This window comes from Amblyomma mixtum, chromosome 1, assembly GCF_055824585.1.
Source record: "Amblyomma mixtum isolate Tamu chromosome 1, ASM5582458v1, whole genome shotgun sequence".
Taxonomy (NCBI): Eukaryota; Metazoa; Arthropoda; class Arachnida; order Ixodida; family Ixodidae; genus Amblyomma; species Amblyomma mixtum.
This window is the reverse complement of record NC_143012.1, coordinates 177,354,178-177,381,582: the sequence shown is the minus strand read 5'-3', so window position 1 is coordinate 177,381,582 and position 27,405 is coordinate 177,354,178. Positions and strand designations below refer to the sequence as shown.

At 51.2% G+C, this 27,405-nt stretch overlaps 1 protein-coding gene across 6 annotated transcripts in view; it reads left to right on the top strand.

Moving 5' to 3' along the window:
- Nucleotides 1-27,405, top strand: part of LOC149370028 (ETS homologous factor-like) — a 439,106-nt gene that overhangs the window by 325,036 nt on the left and 86,665 nt on the right. The window contains exon 1 of one of the 6 annotated variants that reach the window (XM_089559750.1): nucleotides 12,427-12,869. The exons of 1 other annotated variant lie outside the window; for it this stretch is intronic. Coding sequence is in view for 4 of the 5 variants with exons in the window: in XM_089559733.1 (XP_089415859.1) it covers nucleotides 25,653-25,927 (275 nt within the window). In the remaining variant the exon portion in view is untranslated. Of the gene's footprint in view, nucleotides 1-12,426; nucleotides 12,870-25,400; nucleotides 25,928-27,405 lie in introns of those variants that run through there. 4 more of the 6 variants (XM_089559733.1, XM_089559719.1, XM_089559727.1 and 1 more) reach the window with 4 other exon arrangements.

Genomic DNA, 27,405 nt, shown 5'->3' with positions numbered 1-27,405 from the left:
CACCATCTCACACGCACAGGGTGCTAAAGATTGGAATATCATCTATATCCCATAATTTAAACGTCTCGGTCGAGAAATTATATTCATAGGTGCAATCCTTTTCCCACACTGTTTATTAAAAAGCCTAGACGTACAGCTGAGGGCATGCTCCTGCACTTAGTCAATAGCTTAAACATAATACCCCTCTTCTTTACACGCCAGTTTGTAGCCAGTTGTGAACTATTTTGTTCCCAGCTGAACTCTAGTCTAACAGCGCTAGCTTAGTTAAAGTACTTCTGCAGAACATCTCGAGCCATGGCTGATAGCATCCTTGTTGTAGCTCCGGCTGCATTTCTGAGAAGCAGCTAGTTTCCTGTTGAGGAATTAATTACTTTCTTTATCAATAGCACAGCTTTTCGGTTACCTGTTGGATTAGTTTTTTCCCTCCGATAAATTATTTTGTAGGTGTGCCTTCCAATTGGCTCGCGTACAGCAATTATCGTGGGCTTTTTCCTCGCTAGAATGGCTGTGTAACAACTCCACAAAAATGTTTCCCCCTTGTGCTGCTTGTTTGTTGGTTAGACTGCATCTCTCATAGCGGCCTTCACATAATATGTGACCTTAGTTCCTTTACTCGTACAGTAGATTTTCGGACTTAGTGGATGTACCTAGTGTTTTTTAACTGGGTCTTGGGGCACCCGGCGTGATAACTCGATATAGCCTGGCAGTTTCTAACTCGTAACAAAACACATCTACTCTCTCTTTCCCTCTCGTCTTCATCTCCCCTTATTCCTCTCTACATTTGTAGCGTGGTCAATAGCGCATATACCCGGTTAACTTCATTGCCTTTCTACTTTCTCCTTCTAAAGCCATGCATACAGATGACTTACATCGACCGATCGCTGACGTCAGTCAAAGTCGAGATCCACCGTAAATCTAGCTTGGATAGTTCGCTTTTACCTTAAAGAAATGGTCTATATACAGTCTATAGACTTCTTATAGGCTCTATTTCCTTCCTATATATATATTTCTTTTTGTATATTCATAGACTATAGACTACCTACAGACAAATGTCTGCTATGAGTGCATAGCAATGAATCTATAGATTGTCTACAGAGTGTCTATAGCATTTGTATTGCCTACTGACTGTTCTCTAGAATTTGTCTGTAGAGTTTCAATATACTTTATATAAAGAAGTCTACAGACAGTCTAAAAATTTTTGTAAGGGTTAGCACGTGTGCCCGCGATGTCACGAGCGAAGGGTCCGAAATTACGAGATTCGCTGATTATCATTCAGTACACAGAGAGCTCACGTTCAGAGAAAAATGCAGCAAAAATATCAACTGCAAGGCTGCAGCCTGTCGAATGCATTATGCGCGAGCGGCAAAGGTCAAGAAGAATACATCGGAACGCACATCCTTATTGCGCCGCCGCGGTGGCTTAGTGGTTACAGCGCTCGGCTACTGGCCCGAAAGACGCGGGTTCGATCCCGGCCGCGGCGACCGAATTTCGGCGGGGGCGAATTTCTAGAGGCCCGTTTACTGTGCGATGTCAGTGCACGTTAAAGAACCCCAGGTGGTCGCAACTTCCTGAGCCCTTCACTACGGCGTCCCTCATAGCCTGAGTCGCTTTGGGACGTTAAACCCCCTAAACCAAACCAAACCAAACCATCGTAGAAAAGCGCCCTCTACTCTTTCTCCTTTCTCTCTCCCTCTCGTCTTCATCTCCCCTTCCCTTATTTCTATCTACATTTGTAGGGTGGTCAATAGCGCATATACCCGGTTAAGATCACTGCATTTCCTCTTTCTCTTTCTAAAGCCACGTGTATGGATGACTAGCATCGGCCGCCATTTTGGTGGGCCAGGAGCCATCTTCTCTCTGGATGATTGGTGTGGTCCGCCATTGCGGGGCCTCAACTTCACATTAAAGCCATCCGTAGGACCCAGGGTTTCCTTACGTGGGCCAACTCTCTGCTTGGCTGGAGGGTGCGCATTCCGAGTGTACACTTGGCAGGCCACTTCTTCTACTGACATCCGGGTCACACGGGCTTCGCGCGTCCCTCCTTTCGTCTCCTTACGTGTCCCTCCTTATCGTCCGGGCTCTGTCCCGTTGCGACAGCGCTCGCCCGGACATCACGCGTCAGCGCCGCCGCGCCCGTCAGCCCAGCACCTTGCGCCGCCGGTTTCCAAAGCCCAGAATCTCTCTCTTTCCCTACGCCTGCGACGTCGTCGTCTTCGTTGTCGTGGGCGCCCGACTGCCTGCGCGGCCCGCTAATTGCGGCGAATTAAAAATCGGGAGATTAAGTCGCGACTCCATCGTCGTGTTCCGACTGGTGGAGCGTGCCGCCGATGAGGAGCCGGCGCGAAACGAAAAAAAAGAGAAAAGTGATAGAGCTACGAGGAGTATTTTTTTCTTCGTCAGCTTTTTCTATTTCTCTTTCGCCGCGCTTGACTCGTTCGCCAGCCAAGCTGCACCGGCGGTAGCAGCCTCACGCAACAGCCTTGGGCGAACATGAAGAAAGCGTCCAGCCAGCCGCAGGGCTCATCCTCGCTCGACAACTACGCAGCTCGCATCACCAGCGAACTGGTCACTTCGCCTTGCCGCCATTATTTGTGTTTTCTTCATTTAGCGCGGCTTCGTCGGGGCACCGGCCGTCCTGTGGCAGCGGCCACCGACGGCCTGTGTTCCATCCCTGGAATGCGCGTTGCGCGGTATCGAGCTTCGCCGTGCGTGCTATTGAAACTTGTATCACCACCTCCACGTTTTGCTAAAGAATGCAGCGGGCTTGCCCGCAACAAGCGGGTCTCAGTGCGCAGTATAAATGTTTCACGCCGCGTATGCGTGCTCCGGTTTCAAGGTTGGCACTGGCGTTCATCAATCCATCGCTCAACGACGCCGTGCATTACGTGAGAGGCTGTCATTCGAAAGATACACGTATGAAGGGTCCTCGCTTTTTAGGTTAAGCCTGATGTTTTCTGTTCTTTGTAGTTATGATCGTGGTCTTTGTGGGACTTGGCTCGGTTTGTTTGTGAGAACTTGCGTTTCTAGAAAAAAATATGTCACAAGTACAAACCAACACAGGAAGAAATGCAAAGCACTGGTGTAATGCTTCCTATACTAACCTGTACGTTCGGTTAAAAAACAGGACACTGTGGTGTGAACCGCTGGCCACCTTTGCAAACTAGGGCTTTATAGACAACGCGCAACTGCTATATTGAACTGGTTACACACACACAAAAAAAAAAGCGGCGCTGACGGCATTCATTACATGGATCGCAGAACCATCTCTACCACTGGTTCTTTTGAAGACCTAGGATATAAATTTAAACTTTCGTTGTCGCTGGCATATATGCAAAGCTTACCTGCAAAAATAAATCTTGAACCGGCACCAGAGTGTTGCCTTGCAGATCCAAGCGTGTCGTATGCGAACACTGCACACCTTGCATTCATATGGGCTGTATTTGTAAAGACCGTCTTTGAGACGGCATGTGTCGCAACATTTGACAGGTTTGGCAAATGCGACGACCTCAGTCGTGATGACCTTCAAACATGGGAACGCTATTTTTTTCACACATAGCTAAGATCAGGAGTACCTAAAAACTACAGCGCTGTTGTTAGTCTCTTTTTTTTTAATAGCTTTCTTCCTAAAGTTCGCGTCAAAACTGTCACTGCACCAAATGTGCCTGGGCCTAGTCAAGCTGTAGTTAATCAGTTTCCTGCCAAGGTCCCCAGAATTGTGTTTACGCAGGGCAAAATAAAATGTAATGGTATTACATAGAAATGCCAATCAACACTGCAGAATGTCTAGTCAGTAAAGAATTTTTTCCCGAACAATGTCGATTTCGATCCGTGCTATAAAGAACGACAAATACGTCCCGATGATTGACTTCCGATTTACTCCCAATTTTCTCAAGATGAGGACTGTCTACCGCAGCAGGACGACCAGTGCGGGGGTCGGTCGTGAAGTGTGCCATTCAGTTAAGCCCCATGAACAATCTAGCGGTGAATGTTAAAAAGTTTAACGATCAAATAAGGCGTGTGCCCAGCATCACTCAATGGCAAGATTATGGGTCGATGTTGACAAGGGCGTGCCACTTTCAGAAAAAAAAAAATACGACCACTAGCATAAAGAATACAGGAATACGTTTAAAAACAATGCGGAGAAACGTTTAAATTAGGAGGCGCCGTTATCGATCAAAGTGTGCGACAGTAATTGCGGCGCACCCGTATATAACCGTCATTAATGGTTCGGACAAAAAAAAAACAAAAAAAAAACATTTCACGACATTGCGGGCAGATACCGACGAGCCGTAACTTTAGTAATTTTACAACATGCACTTCTACGTTTCGCTCGCGTCCGTTCGGCTTTCCTCACAGCCGCGGAAGGCTGCAAGAAAACGTGTTCAATCGTAGGCATGCCGCTGCACCATCGTGTAATTGCGGCGTTTTTTATTCTGCGGCATATTTCATTCTGGTGACCACCATACCCCTTTTGAAAAGAGGGCTGTGGTAGTCAGCAGAATAAAAAATTCGAGGGTACGCTGAAGTTCCTCCTTAAAGGTACGACGCGGTAGCCTAATGGGTTATTTCCCATACATGCGGAATTGGTCGCCATCTACTTTACCTTCATATATCCCCGGGAGTCCTCCTACCCCTCCTGGCAAAGCAGTGGTGCAGCGGTTAAGCGATGCGCCACTGCCCTGCTATGGCAGGTGCTCCCAGAGGCGAGCCTTGACAGCTGCGCTGAAAAACCGAGTATACCGTAATCGTCCGGTCAGTTTTTTTTTTTCTGAACTTGTGTTAATTCAGCGCGGGCGCAGTTGTGTGTAAATTGCCCTGCTTCCATCCCATAAGGCATGCGCGCTGCTCTCGTCCTGAAGGAAGACGTGATATCTTTCTCTTCAAGCACTAAGAATCAAGTGGTCGTCACAGTACAGCGGGAGCACTGTGAAAAAAAAGGGAAAAAAAAAGGACATAATCACTAAGATGAGTTCAGTAGACAGAAATGCATATTACCTGATTTACAGGTTGTTTGTTTGAGCCAAAAGTAATCATTACAAGTTAATTTTTTTTCTGGAAAGCGTTCGATACTGTTCTACATTCCAAACTTCTTGCTAAACTAAATGCTGTACTAAACAATCCTCACTTGGTTGATTGGATTTCTAGCTTTCTCTCATCCCGTTCCCAGTTCGTATCTTATAATTCTTCTCATTCCGCTGCTGTTGATGTGACGTCAGGAGTGCCTCAGGGTTCCATCCTTGGACCGCTACTCTTTTTAATATATATAAATGACTTGCCACATAACATCTCTTCTAACATTCGTCTTTACGCTGATGACTGCGTTTTATACGAAGTAATTAATGGCCCTAATGATCATCGTCACCTCCAAGAGTCATTTGCTATGTTTTGTAGTTGGTGTAGGACCTGGCAAATGAGAATTAATTTCGACAAAACCGTCCTCATGTCTTTTTGTAACAAATCTTCCATTTCCCATTTTAGTTACTCGTTCAATGGCCGTGTGGTAGATAGGGTCTCTCAGTATAAATATATTGGTGTCATATTCACGCAGAACATGTCTTGGTCTAAACACATTGATTACGTATGTAATAAAGAACTAAAAAAACTAGGTTATCTACGACGCACGCAATCCAATTCACCAAAAGACACAAAGCTACTGTTGTGTAAATCTCTAATCCGCCCTGTTCTTGATTACGCAGCTGTAGTGTGGAACCCGTACAAGCAGTTTGAAATTAACATGTTAGAAGCAGTCCAGAAAGCTGTGCGTTTTCCATGTCATCGATATGATCGCGATTTCTCACCCTCTTCTACACTCCTCTAACTGAATTTAACCACGCTCTCCGCCCGTCGCCACACTGAATCACTAAAATAATTACATTGTATCGTCAATTCCTCGGTAAGGCTCTCAGTTAACCACTACATTAACTTTGCACCATTATCATCTACAAGAAGTCATCACGAGCTAAATTTAATACCGTATTTCGCACGTACTAATTTGTTCAAATTCAGTTTTTTTCGCCGTTCAATAGAAGCCTGGAATTCTCTACCTCAATTCATTCGTTCATCTCCAGTTCAAAGTTTTATAACTGCCATGGAAGATACATAATACCTGAATATTCCTACCGTGCCATTAACAGTTCCTTTTTGTTTGTTACTTTTGTGTGTTTTGAACTTTATTGTGCTCACTTTGTACATTTTTTTGTATTTTGTTACCTTTAGTATTTTTGCTTTTTGTTTTTCCCACTCCTGCCATAGCGCATATAATTGCGCTGCAGTATGTATAAATAAATAAATAAATAAATAAATAAATAAAAATAGGCGTCTTTAGATAAGAAGATGGCTCTTGCCGCATGGTAACACCACTGCCGGTGGATGCCAGAAATGATGTGAATCTTGTTAACTAGTAAGGTGTTTAGCTGAATTCGTACTACATTTAGGCTCCTGATTTAAATTTGAGATTTGTAGCTGGCCGTTAGTGATACCCATACCCGCTTTGAGAATTTCGATTATACTCGATGGTCCTGGTTGTCCCTGCTCCCGGTGGTCCGAGCTAGACAGCGCGTCCTGTCACGCCGCCATCTTTGGCTCATCTATCAGTTTCGAGATCTGGGTTTTCTTGACATTCCTGCACCATGTGAAATAAACACGGTTGGAAGGGGAAAAAGGAACTGGCTGACTGGGCATGACCAGGACGACCGCTTAACAACAGATGTGTGTACTCCAGTCTCGCATCGCTCCGAAGAGAGCACACATTCAGTGCGATAGCACTATACTCCAGACGTACCAACCCCGAACAAGAATCTTGTCATGTCTTGTGCTTCGAAGTACGCCCGAGTTACTCGGGTAAGCGTGGGTAAATTCGGAGAAGCTTGGCGTCATCTGCAGCCAATGGGAGGCAGGCGGTAATTAAATTAACGATTGGTCGCGAGAGATTGCTAGGGGAGAACAACATGGGTCGCAAAATCCCGGCGGGTGGCTGTGACAGGAACAGCCACCTGCCAGTGCAGTGGCGCATCGCTTAACGTCTGCGCCACTGCGCTGGTGGTGGTATATGAGGACTCGCCGCCATCTACGAACGTTACATTCTCTACAGAATGACCAGCTCTGCATATACAGGAATTAACGCACTAAGGACATCGCGTCATACCCTCAAGGCGGAGCTAATGTGTCCCCTCATCTGAACAAAGGAATAGAAAAACCAGCAAAACTGAACGCGTTCACACGGCCAAGAAAAACACACGGGCAGTGCTGGTCCTGAGCAGGTCCTGATCTCTGTTGCAGAATCACTTTCACGTAAGCTTAAGTTACAGCACATACCTCAAAACGAAGAAGTGACGGGTCAGGAAATGAGACCCGCTGTAATTCCTAGAATTTCGCCTTCATCGAAATTCGACCGCGGCGGCCGGGATCGAAACCGCATCTTTCGGGTCAGCAGCCGAGCGCCGTAACCACTGAGCCACCGCGGTGGCTTCTGCCAAGGAGAGTACAAGAAAGCTATGTACTACGAAACACCAAACTATGTTCGCCAGATGCACTAGTAATGCTGTGTACCCTCTCCCCCTGTCATGTGGAAAAGCTTATATCGGCCAGACGGGCCAATGCATTAATGCCAGGTTAAGACAGCACCGCACGTCACTGCAGCCAGATAACACAGCTAATCTACCAAAGCATTATAACAAGTGTCAGAACTGCACTCCCTTGTTCAATGAGGTGAGAGTCATCGGCCGCGGAAAAACGCAGATAGAGCGGGAGATATTGGAAGCATTTAAGATTAAGAAGTTAGGCTCTGATTGCGTCAGCGACACTTCGGTGAATTTTCACCTAGAGAGTTTCAGTATGTAAGTGGGGCTTAGTTTTCACGTGCAAGAAAACTTCATCAACCGATAACTTGATTTTTATCTTTTCCTATGTAGGCATGAGTCTGCTTATGCGCATGTGCGCCCTGCTCTGCTCGAGACTTTCAGGAAATAAAATATTCAGTTGTGTTCAAGCACTGTCCGTGTGTATTTCTTCGCCGTGTGAACGCGTCCTGTTTTGCTGGTTTTTCTATTCCTATGTAACATGAACCAACTGGTCCAACAAGCTACGCTTCTTCAACCCTCAACTGAAGAACGAGCACCTGCTTTCGCACGTCGACTCGGTGTCGCTACGTTAAACCCTTGGCTCTTTTTGATTTCCAGTCTCAAATCGTTCTGTCCGGATTCGCCTCCGATCTAAGCTAGAGCACTGTCTAGAAGCCTGCACAGCGGACTAATGAGCATTAGGAAAGTGCCGCTACAATAGCGTTGAGGATGTGGTACGTTTGTTTGTGCCCGAAGGATACTCATGCAACATCAGAGACAAAAGTATCCAGGAGCCGCCGCGGTGGCTCAGCGGTTATGGTGCTCGGCTGCTGACCCAAAAGACGCGGGTTCGATCCCGGCCGCGGCGGCTAGATTTTCTTTGGAGGAGAAATTCTAGAGGCCCGTGTACTGTGCGATGTCAGTGCACGTAAAAGAACCCCAGGTGGTCGAAATTTCCGGAGCCCTCCACTACGGCATCTCTCATAGCCTTAGTCGCTTTGGGACGTTAAACCCCATAAATCAAATCAATCAATCAAAAGTATCCAGGATGTGCGAGCCACTGCCGACGCCAGTACCTCTGTTATCAGCCGGTGCTCGAGACCACACGTGTGGAGGTGAAAGTCGGACTCGTGTGCTGTTCTCTGTAGTAGTGCAGTCAGGTGGTCGCTGGAATGCATGGCACCTAGGGGAGAAGATCACTTTTCCGCATCGCGGAGACTTTCCTGTGATAGTCTATACATATCCAGCGCCCAGTACCCTATCTGAGTGGTCAGCGACGTGCAGTTCGCGAGAGCGTTCCCTTTGAAGCGGAGTGGCGGCGGAAGTCATTGGGTTCATCCTGTTATTAAGTTTTGTTGTTGTTGTTATTTAGCCTCGACAGTTAGCGTCCTGAAATTGGCCAACTATATTTAGGTATGAATTCCTATATAATTTATGATTCAGCGATTTTGACTCACACCATCTTCTCTTCGCGTCGCTTCTCTGCTTTATCCGCTACCTATCCTCCGATGTTTTTTTTTTGTTGTTGTTGTTGCTGTCGTTTGCCGTGGGTATGTTCATGTTATCTTCGTTGTCCCTCAGGCATTGGGCCTCATATATGCTGGTCCTGCGTCCCTGCGCCATTGCAGCAGGGGAGGCGCCATCTGTGGCTGGTAGCAGGAAGCTCTCCGCCAGTCGTGCGCCGGCGTCCTTGCACCAACTAGCCCAACAAGCCATGCACCAACTAGCCCAACAAGTCGTGCACCAGCTAGCCCAACAACAATCTTTATTAACGTTATTTTCTCTGCGTCGGCCACTCGCGCGGTCCCAGCGCGGTTGTGTTGTCACGCTGGCCTCTATTCCGAAAGGTAGTCGAAACCGCACAACACGCGCTCCGAGTGACGCAACGGTATGCCTGAGCCAATGAGAACCCGCGGTTGCGATGTGACGTGCACTTGCGCATGTAGAGACTTGACAGGGGTTATAAATATGTGTCACATGCTCGCGCACGCGGCAACGTATTACCTGTGGCACGCAGCTGCCGTTTGACTTTGGATGGACAGCGGAGTTTCGAATACGTTCTCTGGAAAGTCCACTCAATTCGCGTGGTAACAACGCGGAGAAATCAACATTATCCCCTCCCACTCCGCTTTACACAAAAAAGTATTCTTGGTTAACCCTTGCGAAAAGCATTTCGCGCTGGGTTCCTGGCGGAGAGGTTATTAAAATATTTGACTCAGGAGAAGGTGAGACGTACCCGCCCGCGCTACGCACTTCGTTTGAAAAAATACCGTCTTCCAGCATCTCTTTAAAAAATGTAGGCTAGCACGGCAAGGTGAAAAGGTACAGTCTCTGTAAAAAGCATACAGCCCAAGGGGTCTGCTTCTGAGTCCTGCAGCGAGGCTCCTCTTGCCTACTCAGGGACCCTAATCTGATGAAGGCGGCAGGAACTTCAGTCCTCAACCCTCCCAAGCTTAGGACTGTCAAATGTGCTAAACAGTGCGGCTGTACTGTTTGGACGCAAACTACTTGGGCTATATATTTTTGACAAAGAGTGTACGTATGGCGTTACAGTGACACCGTGAGTAAAGATCACCTCGCTGCTTGTTGGACGGAGAACATTTGAGCGTCACACTAATAAAGAGTGGTTTTAGCGTGTAGCACGGACACACAATGGGCGGAGTACACCAATTTCCGAGATTAACAAGTTATCACCTGAACTTACTCACTTTCACTCGTCCAGCGGTCACTTACTGCGCCTAAAATACCAAAGCATGCGCATGAGGCATGTCACATCACAATATTACAAAACGGCAAATAATTTTGGTTCTCAATGTATTCGATTGTTCTTTGATTTTTGTTGCCACTTGTGGCGGTAAGCAGTTCTCGCAAAGAAGGACATAGAGTCAGTGTCTGTTTTTTTTTTTTTCACTCTCATCAAGGCACACAACGGATGAATATCGAGATATATAAGGAGTTTTTTTTCTTGTAGCTATTTCTTTTACGTTATACGTTCACTGGCAGACTGACAAGAAAGAAATCAATGTGATTCGAGTTGGCATTATCTGCTTATAAGAAGTGGCCATTATGTAACGTTCCCTTCTGCTAGCAGACCACGATGCATCCTGCTAAAGCCGCACACTCCAAGTCGCTTAATAGCCTGTGGGTCACCTGGCAAATGATAAAAGCAACGGATCCGTCGTGCCAAGTGAGCAGTCATAATGGGAGCGCATGTAGTCACAATACTTCGTCTCCAAAAGAGGGATCTCGAAGGCGCGGAATGCTTCCTTTATCATCCGTATAGCATCTCCTTATCATTTGCTCAAGAGTTGATACCGGCGGGTTGTTCACACTGATACCTTGCTGGCGAGGTCGAGGGGCATTTTCTATCTTCCCGTTATCCCCTATCCTGACTCACCGCTTGGCTTTCGCTAGCTGCGAGGTGATAGAGTTCAAGTGGTCGTAGGCGGCATGAGCGATGGGCTTCCCTCGTACATTTCACCTCCTCTCTCCTTTTCGGTGAGTGGCACATGGCAAGCAGAAATTTGCCAATACGGCTCGGGCATGAGGAGACGAATGCGAGAGCCCGACTCTAGGCTACGTCACCTTGGAGTTTGGAACGTCTGGACTGAACGAAAACTAATCTACGCGCTAGCATCCGTGCGGCATGCATTCCACCAGCACGCTGCGCAGATATCCAGAGGATACCTGCGCAGCCTTCTCGGCGACATGTGACGAAGACTAAGCCGGTTTCTTTATCCAAACAACGGTTCCGGCGAGTATTTGCTGTGTAATAGTGAACATACTAATACTAGTAGCATAGCGTCGAATTTTATCAATTTTGTTTTGTGTGCGGTGCGATGAAATGTAACGCTCGCTCGTTAGCGAGCACAGCCAAAAATAGATCCCCTCAACGCTTTCAAAATGCGAAATGAAAGAATTCAGGGGGCACTTAGACGATCTAAAAAGCGCGAGGCGAAAGCTTGCCACCAACGAGACGACGGCTGTAGGCACACACGAGGCGACTATGGAGCGACTTGGATTGGCTAGTCATAACTAATCATGATTAATTAATGACTAACTAGTAATGATTAATTAGTCATTAATCGTTACCCGTGACTAATTAGATGATGTAGTTAGTCATGACTGATTAATGACTAACCAGTCATGATTGGTCAATGACTACTTAGTCATGACTAATTAGTCGATTACTAACTAGTCATGTTTGGTTAATAACTAGTCATGATTGGTAAACGACTAAATAGTCATGGCTGGTAGATGACTACCCTGTTATGACTATTCATGCCTAACCAACCAGTCATGACTAACTAACCATGACTGGTTAATGCCTAACTAGCCATGACTGGTTCATGACTAGATAGTCATCACTTGCGACTAGTAATGACTAGTTACGACTTTCACTTCAGATGTAACGGACGGACGGACAGAGCCATGGCCGCGAGTATGAGCGCTTAAAGGTTGTCGCCTTAAAAGCGTTCTCGGTGCGCCGGGAAGTTTCGCTTTCGCGTCGCTAGGCCAAAGAGCGACGCCGATACGCCGGCTTGCGACTCGCGCCTGCAACGCAACCCCGCGCAGAGTTGTGCCATCAATCGCGAGCCACTGACAGCGTCAAGTTGTCGCGTGCACATCGCGAGCCGACGAGGCGCGGAGAGCGGGGCCCTCTCCGGAGAGGCAAGAAAAGAGCGATCCGCCGAGCCGTGTCGGCCGGCTATATTTAAAACCCGACTGCCGGCGAAGGCCGCGCGGCCAGCAGCGAGAGCGCGGCGGCGTCCGGGTCACGTGGCGGCCTGACGCCAAGTTCGCACTCCAGCCAATGAGCGCGCAGCGCGCGATGACGCACCGAGCCGGTCGCCCGACGGCCGTCCCGTTCCGCGGCTACCGGCCCGCTGGAGCAGACGACACACGGCTGCTGCCCGACGTGCAGACGACAGCGGCGCGGCGTCGAACGTGGCCGCGGTTTAGGTTTGTTTTTTCGTCCGGTTGCACGCGTCGTGTCCCCAGCGTCGTCGACGACTGCAGCCCCAGGACGGTCCCGATCCCCTGGCGGCCGGCCCTGTGCTCTGGCACCGCAGTGCGTGCGTTCCGTTGGTGCCAGTGTGAATCGTACGCACCGGAGGAGAAATTCGTGCGCGAGTGACTAGACGGCCCGGCACATGGCGAACAGTGGTGCGCTGCACTGATCGGTCTTCTCCGGCGTCGCGCGAGGATTTAGCCACGGATCGAGGATAACGGAGCCCCCGAACTGGCCACCATTGAGGGCGCCGAAGTACAAGATTCAGGGAGCGACCTCCCGTCGTTCCAAACGTTCAGGTGAGCTCCCGTCGCTGGGTCTCAGCCCACTGCTGCTTGCTTTTTTTTTTGTTTTTCTGATAGAGCATTGGGGGCGGAGAGCAATGAGCTGGACTTCGGTCGCATCAGATCGTTGCGGCAGGGAAGCCGCTCTGTGCACCTGTGCTCGAATTTTTAATGCATCGCGAAAGCGTTGTGCACTGCGAACGATCGGTGCAGAATGTGGCAAAATAATTCCGCCGACTAAATGCCACCGAGTTTCGACGTGACCAGGTTTCAGCAGTGTTAGCGAATTCGGCGTACCGCACTGGCTATCGTTACGCTAACCTCCTTCGGAGGACAGTAACGGGCCAGGTCGCGATTCAAGCGCGGCTTGAAGAGAGTCCATGTTTGTGCATGTGACCAAATTCCTCCCCGCTCCTATCGGTGTTTCACAGCTTGGTGGCTTATCTCTTCCATTGCGAATTGCCGCCTATATCGCAGCGACACGGGGTCCATGCACTGACTTACACGATTCCGACAACTTTGGCCTCAGGAGCAGTGTTAAGTGTATTTGAAGGCCATTCCCGTTCACGCTTCAGCGAGGGGACTTCTCGCGCCTTCTGTATCGACCCTGAATCCGGAACGCCGATTAATGGCGCTCTCATTTTACGCCACTCGCTTCGCGCTCTTTTTTGTTTTTCAGTTCCCTGCTTCTTTCTTATATGCTTTATTTTTTTCACTAGTGGACACCGCCCTCGCAGTGTGCGACATGCAAGCTGTTGCTTCACGAATCAAACGTCACCCAGCAGTTGTGTCATGCCGGTAACTCAGTTGATGTGCCGCGTTGGAGCGTCAGTGGCCGCTCTGCAGTGATAGCCAGCCTTTCTCGTGGAGCCTCTTCAAAAATGTCGCCTGAACAGCGTTCACCGTTAAGCTCGCCGCCGTACTTTGCGTGCCAGATACTTGGGCGAAACGCGAGTTGAGATAGACGCGCGATACTGTTGCCGACCCATCGCGCTGGCCTCTGCTCGTTCATAATTGCATAGCGGAGGTCGACGGCGGAGAGCGATACAGATGCAAATGTCCGAAACGTCGCGGCGGCACGGTCGCTTCTTACTGCTCACACGAAGCCGACTTATAGGCACTACTGCAGCCGTGCGGTGAAGCGGCCTCCTTGGAAATGGCCGTCCACAGTATCGCATTCTTGAGGTTTTGCATTTTGGAAGGCCTACGAAGGAATATACCTCGCGCCGCGGTTAGGGGTGACGGGGTGCGATTCGTTTAGGCTTGCTACCGGTGGATATAGCATTCCGGTTTTGCGCACATACAAAAATACGAAAAAAAAAGCGAGCGTATGCTTCGACCACATCGCTTGTCTAGGAAATATGTGTTTAAGAAGGCAGTTATTGGGGCACGTATTTTTTTTTTATTTTCTTCAAAGCAAAAGCGATCAAGGTGGGTTCGATTAACACACTTCCCTAATGCGCGACAGGATTTCCGCTCCACCGGCTTCTCGTCCACAGGACCCTAAGCAGCACACGCTTGAGCCAGACCCGTCTGCTCCCGCTCCGCTGTCGACGCGGTCTGATTGAAGTGCCCTTGAGATGTTTCATCCTAACGTGGTCGCCGTTACAGCTGTTTCCCGCTTCGTTTTATATGTTGTTGTTGTTGTGTTGTCCTTTTCGGGTCGAGCTCTTAAGCCAATCCGGTGCTCTCAAAGTAACATTTGTGCCGCACAACTTACTCCCGGCGCGAAGGAGAGAGATGAAGTGTGAAAGAAGTAGTAGCTTGCCTACTGTTTTTTGGGACAATTTCACCCGCATCAAGACTGGTTCGATAGCAACTTTTATTCTTGCAACACCTTCACTTCTAGGCTTTTCCCTTGACACTTTCCTTTTTACATGTATTTGTGCTTACATAAACAAGAAAAGATAGCTAAAGCGGCTGGGAAACAAGCATGTCTAACTTGTTAAGCCTGTTTCATTTACCGGGTTTTTTTTTTAATATTCTCGCGCTATTAGCGCGGTACCTCGAAGAACATCTTTCAGTCGCTTTTTATATTGCAACGTGTGCACACTATAGCCGTTAATGCGTTCACTACTCTAACCACTACCTAGCACAGCGCAGGAAAAACTAAAAAGCACCGTGGAATCTTCGTATGCGTGTCCAGGCCGTTCCTCGTTAGCTCGACATTTGCGTCCGATATTTGGCAGTCTAAAAGCGAAAACCAATCGGCCTCATTTCAGCAAGAGGTATGCCAGCGGGCTTCGGCTCAAAGCAACGGCGTGTTCGTATTCCCAGCTTGATCCCATCCAGTCACATGTAGTGAACCCCTGTGCTATCTCATTACGTTGAGGGCAGACGACAAGGTTACCAGAGATGCTAGGAGTCTCTCCGTCGGTAGGGAAGGGTGTTCTTGCTTCGCATTTTTATTCCGCGCTTTGTACCAGCGGAATGTAGAATAGCCTGCAGTGCGGCTAGATGGGAGGTCGTCGAAAATGTAAGCTTGACGAGGAGTCTGCTGGTTTGCCCAAAAACGATTCGTGTTCGTACATCGATAAGAAAGCTCTCTGGAGACTAGCTTTCGCTGGTCATCGACAATTTTGCCAGCGAAGAAGTGTAGATTTGGGCCTTTGACAACCGCCTGATCCCGTTGGTCATGTCGACTGCGCCACTCTATCTGAAGCCACGAGTTGACGTATGACCCGGCCGCCGACAATGCTTGCTAGCGCGACCGATTGGGGTAGTTTCAAACTCATTGTATTGTTTTAACACCAAGCAAAAATAGCAAAGCAGGGAAAGGCACAAAACACGCACTCCAACGGGCTGTCGATAAAGCAGCGGCCGGGCACATGATGCCGCATAGCATTGTCCCGCTAGGGTATGGGTGCACAGCAATGACACTGCGTGTACCTCGGGCAGCCAGTACACAGCAATCGATGCACTGTTCGCGAAGACAAGAGTGACCGCCGGCGATATGCGTTCGGCCGGGACGCCGGGGCAGATCGGCTGACTTTGGGGGCCGGCGGCCCTCAAGGTCCGCAGTCGATGCGAGGCATCTATCGGCGGCCCTTCCGCGATCGGTGCCACATCGCAGGCCCGCGGCCTTCCACTGCACACAGCGGCTCGGGGCCGTAAAAACGCGACGCCGTTAAGCGGCGTTATTACGGGTTTCCGCCGCTGCGAGGCAGCCGCCTCAGTCATTGCGGGCTAAAGGACTGCTGCGACTATAACACGTGTAACGGCCACGCTCAGATCGAGTTACCCGCCAAGGTGACGCTAATATTCGCTTTACCCCGACCCTTCTTTGCGCTTGCTTTTATTAACGCGATTCCAAGGGGATAACCGTTTCTGGTGGGCGTTGCGTGGAATCTCACCATCTTCGTTAGCATCAGGCGAGTTGTAATGATCAGGGTGAAGTCTTATTTCCATTCCTTGCGTTCGCGCTTCGGATATCGTCGCTGATAAAAATAACAAAACAAAAACTCAAGTGGCGAGATGTGTCGCTGGCATGTTCAGGGGTAGTCTCAATTACAAGGTCGCTCTTTGCTGGCTTGGTCGGGGCGCTTAGCGATGTTTAAATGTCTTGTCAGCATTATTTGTTCCAGAGGGAAGTAGACTGAATTGTAGAGTATACCTCATAAAGAAATAATGCAAATTAACACGGAAGAGGTTTCTGTTGCGCCGTGTCACAAATGACATCAGGAAACACCGATGAAACTCGTTCGTGTAGTTAAGCCCATGGTACTCGGCGCTGATATAAAGGGAACAAACTCCAAAATGGCAGGGCATCGTGCAAAACGGTCCTTTCCCGCAAATAAGAGCTGATATGGCTGCCTGTCGCTGCACATATCTGCGCCTACATGTGTTGCTGTGCCTCGTACGTTCTCCGTCCTTCAGAGGCGCGCATATATTTTTTTTTTTAGTGAGCGGGCAGCGCGCATGTTATGCACAGTGCCAATGCATGCAATAGCTCTGTCCACATCACTGTCCATTTCATAGAAGGGAGTTAGCTAGATAGCAGGACTCCCTTTTTATGCCTTTCTCTTTAGAGTGTAGCCTCTAAATAGCTACTTGGCCATGCTATACCTCTAGTATCCGCATAGAAACACCTAGACCCTTTTATCGTTCCCTGTTACGCAGCTTCTTACGCCTTTTTTTTTTTTAACGTAAAATACCTCCTTCAGGGAGCAAACGGAGTTGTGCGCATTTGTTCAACGCTGTACCCAATGCGCGCTAAGTTGTCTGCATGTGGTTCGAAACACCGTACCCGCACGCGTACGAAAACGGCTTGTCTCGGCCAAATCGCCGTCCTATACACTTGGGGGGGTGGGGGGGGGACAACGCTTGTTTCGCGTGTCGCGCCATCAGGTGCGGCAGGGGATATGAGAGCCACCGCATAGTACGAAGCCCGGCCCGTAATCACCCCATAGACGCTGGAGCGCCCAGAGATGGAGGGGACATTTTGGAGAGCCGGCTCGCGCCTCTTTCCCTGATCGCGCTTCGCTCTTCTTTCTTTCTATCTCTCTCCATCCATCCACCCTTTTGTCCATTTCTGGCGCTCTGTAGTGTGCAGTGAGTCGGCTCGCTCTCCTAATGACCCAGCGCGCTGGGCGGGGCAAATGGGCGCCGTAAACACAGGGAAAACAATCCACGACAAAAGGAGAGCCACTGAAGGAAAAAAGAAAGAAGAAAGCGAGGAGTACTCGGCGTAAATGATGCCCGGGCGACGCGGATACGGGGCTGTGAGGCGATGCTACACGCCCTTCGTCGGCCGAGCTCTGTAGCGGCTGCGCGCAGTGCGTACTGCGCATGCCCTGTGCGGGCTCATGCTTGCGCGCAGACATGCGGGAACCTCCGTATAGAATGAAAGGAAAAAAGGGAATTAACATGCGATCGTGACAGCTTCAAAGCGGTCTGTTGCCGCGCTAACTATACGTTTGTCTGCTTTCAAGCTTTTGTTGTTGTGCTTTCTTATCTATTGAGTGCCTCCGTTCTTCTCTGTACAGTGCCTGCAGTCCGGACCTTCTTTGATCTCCTGTTTTCTTCCCTGCAGTGCTTAATTTACCGTATCTCCATAGACATCACTTTTCGGCGCCTCGTTTCCGATGCTTACTATTCCGTCCTCAAATAACTGCAGGCCCCATCCTGTTGTGTATGTGGGTAGAGCTGCTAATGCGTTGACGTGAGCGAAGCGTCGCAGGTACGGAGTTAACAGTTGTTGGGGACGGAGGGGCCGTTGGGTTGACTGACTCGTTCAGCCCCGCAGGTCCGGGCTCCGAAGGACGATGTTGAACTCCGTTATCTAGTACAGTAGGTTTATTTTACATACTGACAGTCGAGATTGGAGTGTCTCGGTCACACAAAACAATACCCCGTTAAAAACGCTTCGTATTCCCCAGATCCCTGACTGGGGAATAAAGTTCGGAGAATGTTGTCCAATCAGATGGGCAGATAAGGACACTGGAGGCACCACCCACGGCAGGGGGCTGTGCTGGGCTCTCTCGCAGCTCGGTCAATGGGAAGGGTAGAGACAGAGTCATCAAACACTGACGTGTCACTTTGACCGCTGCGGAAAGTCTGTTCGTTGCCTCCGTTGGAAAGGAATTTCCCGCAGTCTCCCAGCACGTGAATGAACGTCCTCGTACTCCCCCGCCGGATGTCCGAAACACGAGACCTCTGTCAAGGACACGGTCGTCTTTCAATTAACAGCAACAGATTGACCGTTCGCAGCATCACGCCGTCCGGTGACCCAAGGGCAGACTCGGCCACCTGACGCCGTCGCCGCTGTTTCCGCCGTCGCCAGTGCTGGCCGCATCGTTGCCTTCACGATGACTGATGTCTGCCAGGATTTCCGGCGCACTGTCGTCCCGCTGAAGTTTCTGGCGTTTCAGATTTCGGTGGCAGTGTTGTGCATGCGTACCGTTTATCTCGTGCCAGTGCTATCTTGTGTACTCCTACGTGGAGGCGAATCCTCAAAGCACCCATTTGGAGTGGGTGTAGCATTGATAACTCTGACCGCTCTGTTCCCAGCGTCCTAAACATCCGTTCTGGCGAATGGGTCCCTTTCAAAAAAGTTGAACCTCTTTCACGGCAATCTTGCGTAATCGAGTAAGAAGGCGGAACGGCCATTTTGTAATGCCGCAAAAACAGTTGCAGATCTTGTGCTTTGAGATGTAGAATTTGTTGGCGCGGTTCCCGCGACGGCACTACTTGCGCTGCCAAGCACGTTCAGCACTTCGTCTCAGCGTCTCCCAGCGCCGCCATTTGTAGACAAGTGCGTAACGCGTGAAAGCCAACTTAAAGTCTCTTGTGAACCATGTGAAGGACTCATTTGCGTTGTAAGGCAGTTAGATCTGTTCAGCAGATCATAAAGCGTCCAGATGTCCACCCAAAACCGCTGGTTATTCGTAGGAAGTGGCACTTTCAAATCGGCATTCGAATTTCATTTGAAGCGTTTGTTTCTTTTTTCTTCCGCCTACCCGTGTGGCGCACATATTACGGGTTATTGGCGCAGGTTCCAAGAGATGGCGCTTTAGGAGATGGGAGCGCCACATTTGAGGCATCACTCCGTTATGATCGCCCAAAGTGACTTCTGACCTTACGAAAACTAACGCGAAAACTTCATCGTTATCTGCCGGCCGCTGGTGTAGCCGTCATTGGCTGGTTTCGTGATGTCCGGTCGTGGGCTCGCAACCCTCGCGACAAGTGAAGTGGATAATCTTATGCCACCCTGACCCCGACACGCCGTGGCGACCATAAACAAGCCGGCTTCCAGAGCCAGAAGAAGACGCAACCCTGGGAAGCGGCCGAAAAAGCGGAGAAGCAACAAAAAAGAGCCCGGCTCGGTCCACGCGAGAGAGGACGTCAGCACGGCCGTGTTTCGAGCGGGTCATTTGCATGGCCGCGCGCTCTTTTTTTCCTCAAGATAGCTACCGGCCCGAGACCGAACGCGCCCCGAAACAAGAGAGAGCCAGCAGGTGCACTCGGAGAGAAAGGCCGAGCACAAACGATAGGATCTCTCGTGCCTACTAAATAAGGAGGAAGAGGGGAGGGGGGGATTTGGCTTGCGCGCGGCGTCTTGTTTGCGCGGTTGCTTCGCATCCACGCGCGAGGCACGCACGCGCTGAGAGCACGAAGAAAGCAGCCGCGTAACGGACTTTGCGCCGGCCCGCGTGAAATCCGTTGGGTCCGTGTGCGCCGGTGTGTGGTACACAGCGGCGGGATTAGCCCCAGCTTTTCTTCTCTGGCGCCTGTTTTTCTCGCTGTCGGCGGCTTCTGCTCTGCCCCGCGAGCAGACGACGCAGACGCCGCCCGTGCGTTGTCGTCTGCCCAGGAAGGAAAAAGGCGTCTGCTGCTTCGGCGGTCGCTCGCTAGCGGGCTACGTTCGAGGCGGGGGCATCGGCCACTTTCGCTCTGTCCTGCGCCGCTTTTACCCTCCCTTTGTTTTCTTTTTGTGTATGTGCGGTGCCGGCGCGTTGTTGTAAACCGCGTTAGCACGCCGCTTCGCTTTTCCTCGATCAGCGCTCGGAGGAGGGTGACATCCCCCCCACCCCCGGCGGCTTTCCGCCGAGCCGTCGTTGTTCGCTGCGGAGGATGTCTTCGCTCGACGCGCGTGCCGGCCGCTCACCTCCGCTGTGGTTCGACGTGCCCTCTTTGTAACGGGTTTTTATTTCTTGCTCAAAATCCTCCCCCGCTCCCCCCGTCGTCGTTCGGTTTCTTTCGTCGTCTTTCTTGTTCGATTTTTTTTTCCGCGTGCGTGTTTTCGTCCTCTCCTAGCGGGGGCTTCCTTTCGACGCGTTCCTTGCCCCCGGCACCTAGTATCCCTTCTTCGCGCGTCCTGTGCGCCGATCTGTCGGTGCCTGCTGCCGCTGAACGTAGTAGCGTGAAAAGAGGGGACGGCGCCTGGTCCGGGCAGGTGTGCGCACGTAATGCCCGTCTCGATTCCGGAGAAGCGGTGGTGCTACGCCGTTTCGCGCTCCTCTTGATGCCGCTTCTTCTGTCTGAGCATGACGTGCGATATACCAGCAACCTGCGCGCAGTCGCCCTATACTCTAAACAGGAACATGCCTATATGGGGGCAAGAGAGAGTAAGTTCTCCTTTAGCGCACTCTTTTATATACGGGAGCGAGTGCACTAAAGGACAACTTACTCCTAGGTATGCGCGCTCTTCATTCGGGACCGTAGCTTATTCCACCGTTAGTGCCGTTGATCATTAGAGTCTTGGATGCCACTTGCGCGAGTGGTACCAACGACTTTTATGATCAACGGCACTAACGGCGGAATCGGCTACGGTGTAGAATCGTCTTTGTACTGGCTGCTGTCGCATCGCATAGCACACAGGCGCTTGGCTAAGTTTTCGTACAGATATTGCGCTCTGTGTTATACTTCACTCGACGCTGTAGCAAAACGCGCCAGCATGGACAAACCTTCAACAGAGGCCGAGCCATCGACTCATCAGAGGCAAAGAAAACGAAGTTACCTTGCAGTGAGAAGGTTATGCTTATGCACTTACTTTCGACGACGAGATCGGAAGCAATTTTTTCTTCTTCTGTGTACTAACAAGTTAATGCCGTGAGTTGCCGCTTTCTTCGTCAATAACCACGCGCTGATCTCGAGGAAAACTTGTACCCGTTCTGGAAAAAACGCTCCGTTCCCGGTCCGTTATCGGGATTGGAACGCGTTACCAGCCGCGCGCAAGGCGGATGCTCTGCCGCTCGAATCGGACGTGCCGACGTTTAATTCCCTCCCTGAATGGCCGAAGCCCCGTGCCTCGAGCGTGATTCACCCTGACCCGATTGGTACGCGGCCATTACGGGCCTGTTCGCCGGCGCTCGCGTCGGAGTGTGTGCGCGTACGTAGAACTGACCTTGACCCGCGTGATTCGCGTAACAATCCGCGCCGTCCACAGGCTGTGTCCGCGGCTGCCCGAGCATCGCATCGCCGCGGGAGAGGGCAACATCGGCGGCAGTTGCGCCAGTCTGAAGCAAGCGGCCGTGGCGAGGTTTTCCCCGCGCTTGGCGTGTACATAGTATTTGCCGCGGACTGTGGCCACCGAATGCGACGGCTGCCTACCTGGGTTAGTTGAACGACGTCTTCGTCACGCTGCGGCGCGTCTTTCAATACCCTCCCTCGTTAAGGCCAGTCAAGGACTTGGTTCCAGATTACGCTGCTAATGTCCGGGCTACACGGTGGACTCGTGGACTTTTGCACATAGGGAGATGCACCGCTTCGGGCCGCGCTTTAGGTAGCTGTAAGTTAGTCCGTGGTCTTTCTAGCAGCAGAGCATTTGTCGTGGATCCCATGCGACTTTCCGGTATGAAAACCTCAGTAGAGTTAGTTTTTGGGATAGTTTGTATACTTGAGCGCTGTGCTCGTCCTTCTTGTCTTCCTGCTTCTTTTCTTTGGCCGTGTGCCGTTGCGCTGAAGAACTATGAGTTTAAATGGAAACCTCATTACGCGTACATGTGCCAAAGACGCTTATCTGCAAGTGCTTGTCTCCTGAGCGCTTAATTCTGTCTTTGCCCGTTTTGGGCGCAGTGAAAGCGTGTTTGCAGTGCGTATTGACGCCCCAGTTTTGCAAACGCCGTGGTTCAACAGCCTTGGTAGCACGCGGGTTGGGTGGATCATGCACATGCAGGATGTGGAGGCAGTATTTAAAGCACCGCGGCCACGGTTTTTAACTTGTACAGGGGGTTTTGAAAATGGAGGCATTTTACCATGCTCTGCAGACGAGCAAAAGTCGGTGGAGTTTTTGGCGTCCATCGCTCCTGCTGCCACTGAGAACAGCGGCTGCAAAATCACGCAGATGCGAACACCGCACCCCTCGCACGTGTTCTGTGCGGCAACAAGTGGGCTCATGTGTGGTCCCTGCATGTCGGTCTCTGCGCGAGCAACGCAAGATAAGCCGCTTACGCGAGCATGCAACGCCGGTCTTCTGTAATGGCAGGGAATTAAATTGAAAGAAATAAATAAGGGAGATATTTGAGAGAGAGAGAGAGGAAGCACAACCGAAAGTGACTCTGCCCGTCCTCGCCATCGTTCGCCAGCCGCGGCTGCCGAGAGGATGTGCGCCTGCTTACGTCACGGCGCCAGGGAGGACTGCGGGAGCGACATTTATTAAAGCGGCGCAGTCACCGGGGCAGCAAAATCGGAAGCCTATATGGAAAGGCCGAACAAAACAAGCGAACGAAAGTGTACGGAGATGGGAAAATGTGCGCGCAGCTGCTGGAGTTCGCGCCCGTTCGGAAAATGGACAGCGCGACGAGGCAGCGGCAGCTGAGGGGAAATAAGAATCAAATGAAAAAGAAAAAAAAGGGAGCGAGGCATAAAAAAAGCTGCGAGAGAAACGTGCGAACGGCGGCAGTCCCAGTCGGCGTTGTTGCCGGCTCTCAGCTGCATCGCTTGTTGCCGAGTGCATCCGGGCAGTTGTACGCGCAGACCTTCTCACCCCGCACTCTGCCCTTTCATTTCGAGTTGGTGCATCAGTGGCTAGAACGCTGAGCTAATGGTCCGGAGGACCCGGGTTCAATACAGGCCGCGGCGGCCTCCGTCGGAACGCAAAAGGCGCCCGTGTGCAATGTCAGTGCACGTTAATGATCCCCGGGTGGTCGAAATCATTCCGGAGCTCTCCACTATAGGGCATCTCTTTCACTTTTCCTTCCTTCCTTCCTTCCTTCCTTCCTTCCTTCCTTCCTTCCTTCCTTCCTTCCTTCCTTCTCGGCGTGGTTGAGGTGTCCGTTGATCCGTTGAGAGGTGAGAGAGTTACTGCGCCATTTTCTTTCTTCAAAACCAATTTACCTCATTCCCGCGAACTTCGAATCCCCGTCGAGTAATGATGTGTTTTTGTATGTCCTTGACTGCGTTGCCTTTCTTTCTGAGTCCACCCTGTCACCACAACAGGCTGACGACCGTCTGTATTGTGCGTTCCGTGTCTATACCGCAGTCCGTTTCGCCGCTACAGTGTAAGGGCAGCGGAGTTCGTTAAGTTGGTGAACACAATCACTTTATACCAGCGCCTGTCGTTCCAGCTGTAATAATATGAACCGAAACAACGGTTTACACTAAAATCACTGGTGATTATACCGTCGCTCTGCTGAAACTGCAGTGATCGCCGTCGTACGTGGTCGACTAGTTCTTCGACCTCATTATGATATCCTAGTCACTTCTCTGGTACTCGTTCTTTATGCAGTGCACGAAGAATGCACTACCGCGATATCAGTGCATGCCGCGATATCGATGACCTCCAGTTTCGACCTGGGAAACATGTAGCCTATATCATCATTGCGCCGGGTCTTGCCAACGACAGCAGTCTTTCCGAGAAAAATGCACGCAGCAAAGGTGACAGTAATAGGTAAAAAAGGCAACCGATATGATTTGGATAACTATATCGGCCAGTGTCCACACTGCCGGTGTTCTCGGGTCTTTGCGTCTTTCGAGTCAGCAGGGGAGCACCATAGCCACTAAGCCACCTCGGTGGCCCAGAGCTGCTCATACCGTGTGTGCGTATCCGCAGGTGTATATGCTCTCAGTTTACCTGCTTTCTTAGCGAATGGAACATGAACCTATACCGCGTAGTACATTGTCCGCTTGGCCCTGAGGGGAATATGCTATCTGGCCTCGCATGCAGGCGAAGCGAGAAAACGAATGACTGCAGAAAAAAGCACGCAGTACGCCGTACATGGGTTTCTGGGGTCCAATCCGCTTCGTATCAGCGGGTTTCGCCTTTTGTAGCTTTCGATCAGCGCATGTTCAACGGTGGACGTCGTTGACACCCGCGCAGCGACATTTTCGTTGTGTATCCCCAGCGTTGTATATGCAACCTGGGAACAGACATATCTCAGGTCCGCCTCGAAGTTTTCACCGTGCTAGGCTATCTTCAGCGCTTGCCCATGCTATGTATACCGTGTCACGTGGCAGAGTCATTTAGGTGACAGAGTTTGCTGTGAGCAGTACTATGGCATCATAAGAAGTCACGCCCTGCACACTGGCACCGGTCGGAGAATATCGTTTACAGGCGGTGGTTCGCTTCGGCCGGGAACAAAAATTTCCAGGCGGCTGAAGAAGCTAAAGCTTATATCGTTGAAATGGGATTCCGATGACACTTCTCCGTCGGAGAAGTTACCCGACGCTCACCGAAGCGTTGACTGTACGCGCAGCCTCGGAGCCACATTTCCTGCGGCGCATCGACCTCGTCCCGGTAAGCTTCCGTCGCCATGCATTGGCATCGCGCTACCTTACCTTACATCACTCAGGTGACACTGAGCGTAATATTTGTCACCGCGAATGGCTCGTGCGGGGGGGGGGGGGGGGGGGGGGGGGGGGGCTTGCTTTTTGACTCTCATTCTTCGTGGCTCAGATTGTACGTTTCGCTCTTGCCTCGGGCGCAGCTTTGTGTGCTTTCGCGCTGAATGCACTTTGCGACAGCGTTCATCTCATGCACTACAAACAGGAGAAGAGTAAAAAGGGAGTGAGATGTCCTTTACCGTACTCCCTTTAACAAAAGGGAGTGCTCTAAAGGAGTGTATGTATGTTAGAGTGCATGTACACCGCTCTCCGCCATGTCGTCGGCTCCCGTGCATTGGTTGGCGATGCTCGCAGTCTCCGTACGTGCCGCCCTGTGCTGGGCTCGGCACAGCAGCTGCACCCAGTCGCCTGTCGTCGTCGCCCGTTTCACCTGTGCCACGGTGCGCTCGACGTTCGCGGGAAACAGCCGGCGGCTGCCCCGATCTGCCCACGCTTCCGCACGCGCCCGTGTGTGTGTGTGTTCGTTGCGCACACGTGTGGCATGACGTCGCGCGCGCGCATCCCGCACGGTTGCACATGCAGCGCGTGCTTTCGGGAGAACAGGCGACGGCGCAGTTGCACCCCGGGTCGTGGTCTCCTGTGCGCGCGAGTACAGTGCGCGCGTGCCTGGAAGGAGGGAGACGACGCATGGCCACGACTCTGTTGGTGGGCGGCGAGGTGCTGCGCTGCCCCGAGCCCTGGTGGCAGCACTTGGGTGCCCTCCACGCTAGCCTGACGCTGCCGCCGTACGAACCGCCGCCGCCGCCCCTCCAGCGCTGGCCGTCGCTCAGCCTCGCCCGGATGGCCACGCAGTGAGCTCTCTCTTTCTCTCTCTTCCGAACCCCGTTGTCTTGTGCGATGTCCGCTGGTAGCTTTTGCCCAGGCCGTTGCTCGAAGACACCCTGTTCTCACAGTGTCATATAGTAGCCCATCCCGCACTGTGCCACGTTCACCACTCCCACTCCTAGGGGGCGCAATGTGTGGCGCGTATGGCGCTGTCGAACGGGTTTGCTATTTTGCACCACACAGGCACGTAGTATAGACGGTCGAGCGGGCTGGTTTGGAATTCTGGCACGATCGAATTGAGTAGCTGCCCAAGTTCCGCGTGGACTCGGGCTGATGTGCCTTTGCAGTGGATGCGATCGTTTTCCGGGTCGCTGCGGGTTGACAGGCCGATTGAGAGCGTGTGATACCCATCCTGTTCGGGATAAGGACGAGATCGTTAAGATAAGAATGGCGGGGTCAACTGTCTCGCACTGCTGTAGGTAACTGAACCGCGCCGTCAGGGAAGAAAGGAGGAGAAAGCGAAAGTAAAGGATAGAGCAAGAAATAATTGCAACTATGCAAAGCGCCCCATGTAATGTCATTTTTAAAGCAAAAGGCACAAGGTATTCATGCGGTGACTCTCGTTTCCCGCCGTTTTCCTAGCTTTATACTTCATCAGTTAACATAGCAGCGTGTCTGGTCGACTTGGCTACGTGGTGGATAGAGCCATTCTTGCACTGCCGTTCGTACAATGATTTCAAATAAGGAAGTGTCTAAAATGTAGTGGGATCTGTTTCTTTTTTTTCTTTTTCTTGTGAATCATTTAGAGGCGTTACCAACTAACGTGGCGTTAAGAGCCTTACAGGCCCGCTCAAAAAAAACAAAGAGGTGTGCTCAGCATAAACGCCAACCTTCGTCCCCTGGTGTTAGTGACAACCTCCGTATAGGCGCATAACACATAGTTCTTTCCCAGTGCTGTCGCGCCGTGGCGCATTAACTAGACGAATGTCTGGGGAAGAAACCCGGAGCACCTGTCACGGGTGCAGGTGTAGCGTTAGTGCCGGGTCGGACGATAGCTCAGGTATGCCTTGGCGAGCGGTGTCACGAGTCCGCTTTGAAGTGCCGGGAAGCCACCGGGCCTCCCCAGTTCCGCATCGCTTGGGGTCGCCGCTGGAGGCAGCGGTTTGCGAGCGCGCTGTGTGCACAGCACACTCGGCCCCTTTCCACCGTGGCTGGGGGGAGGGGGGGCCGCGGCAGCAGGTAGTACGTGCCGCTGAGCAAACAGTGGCCCCTCTGCCACATTCCCTCCACCATCCCCACTCTCCCAGCTGGGTGCACTCATGCACGCATGACTCCGGCGTGGCATCGCTAACAGCTGCACAAGGCCCAACTGTCGGTGGGCCGCTGCATCCGGCCGCACCCAATCGCACCAGGTTTGCATGGTGTATACCGCGTACTGCGACCCGTTGCGCAGTTCACGAAGTCCCGACCGCGGCGTCTGCGGAAAACGGCCATGTTGTGAGCG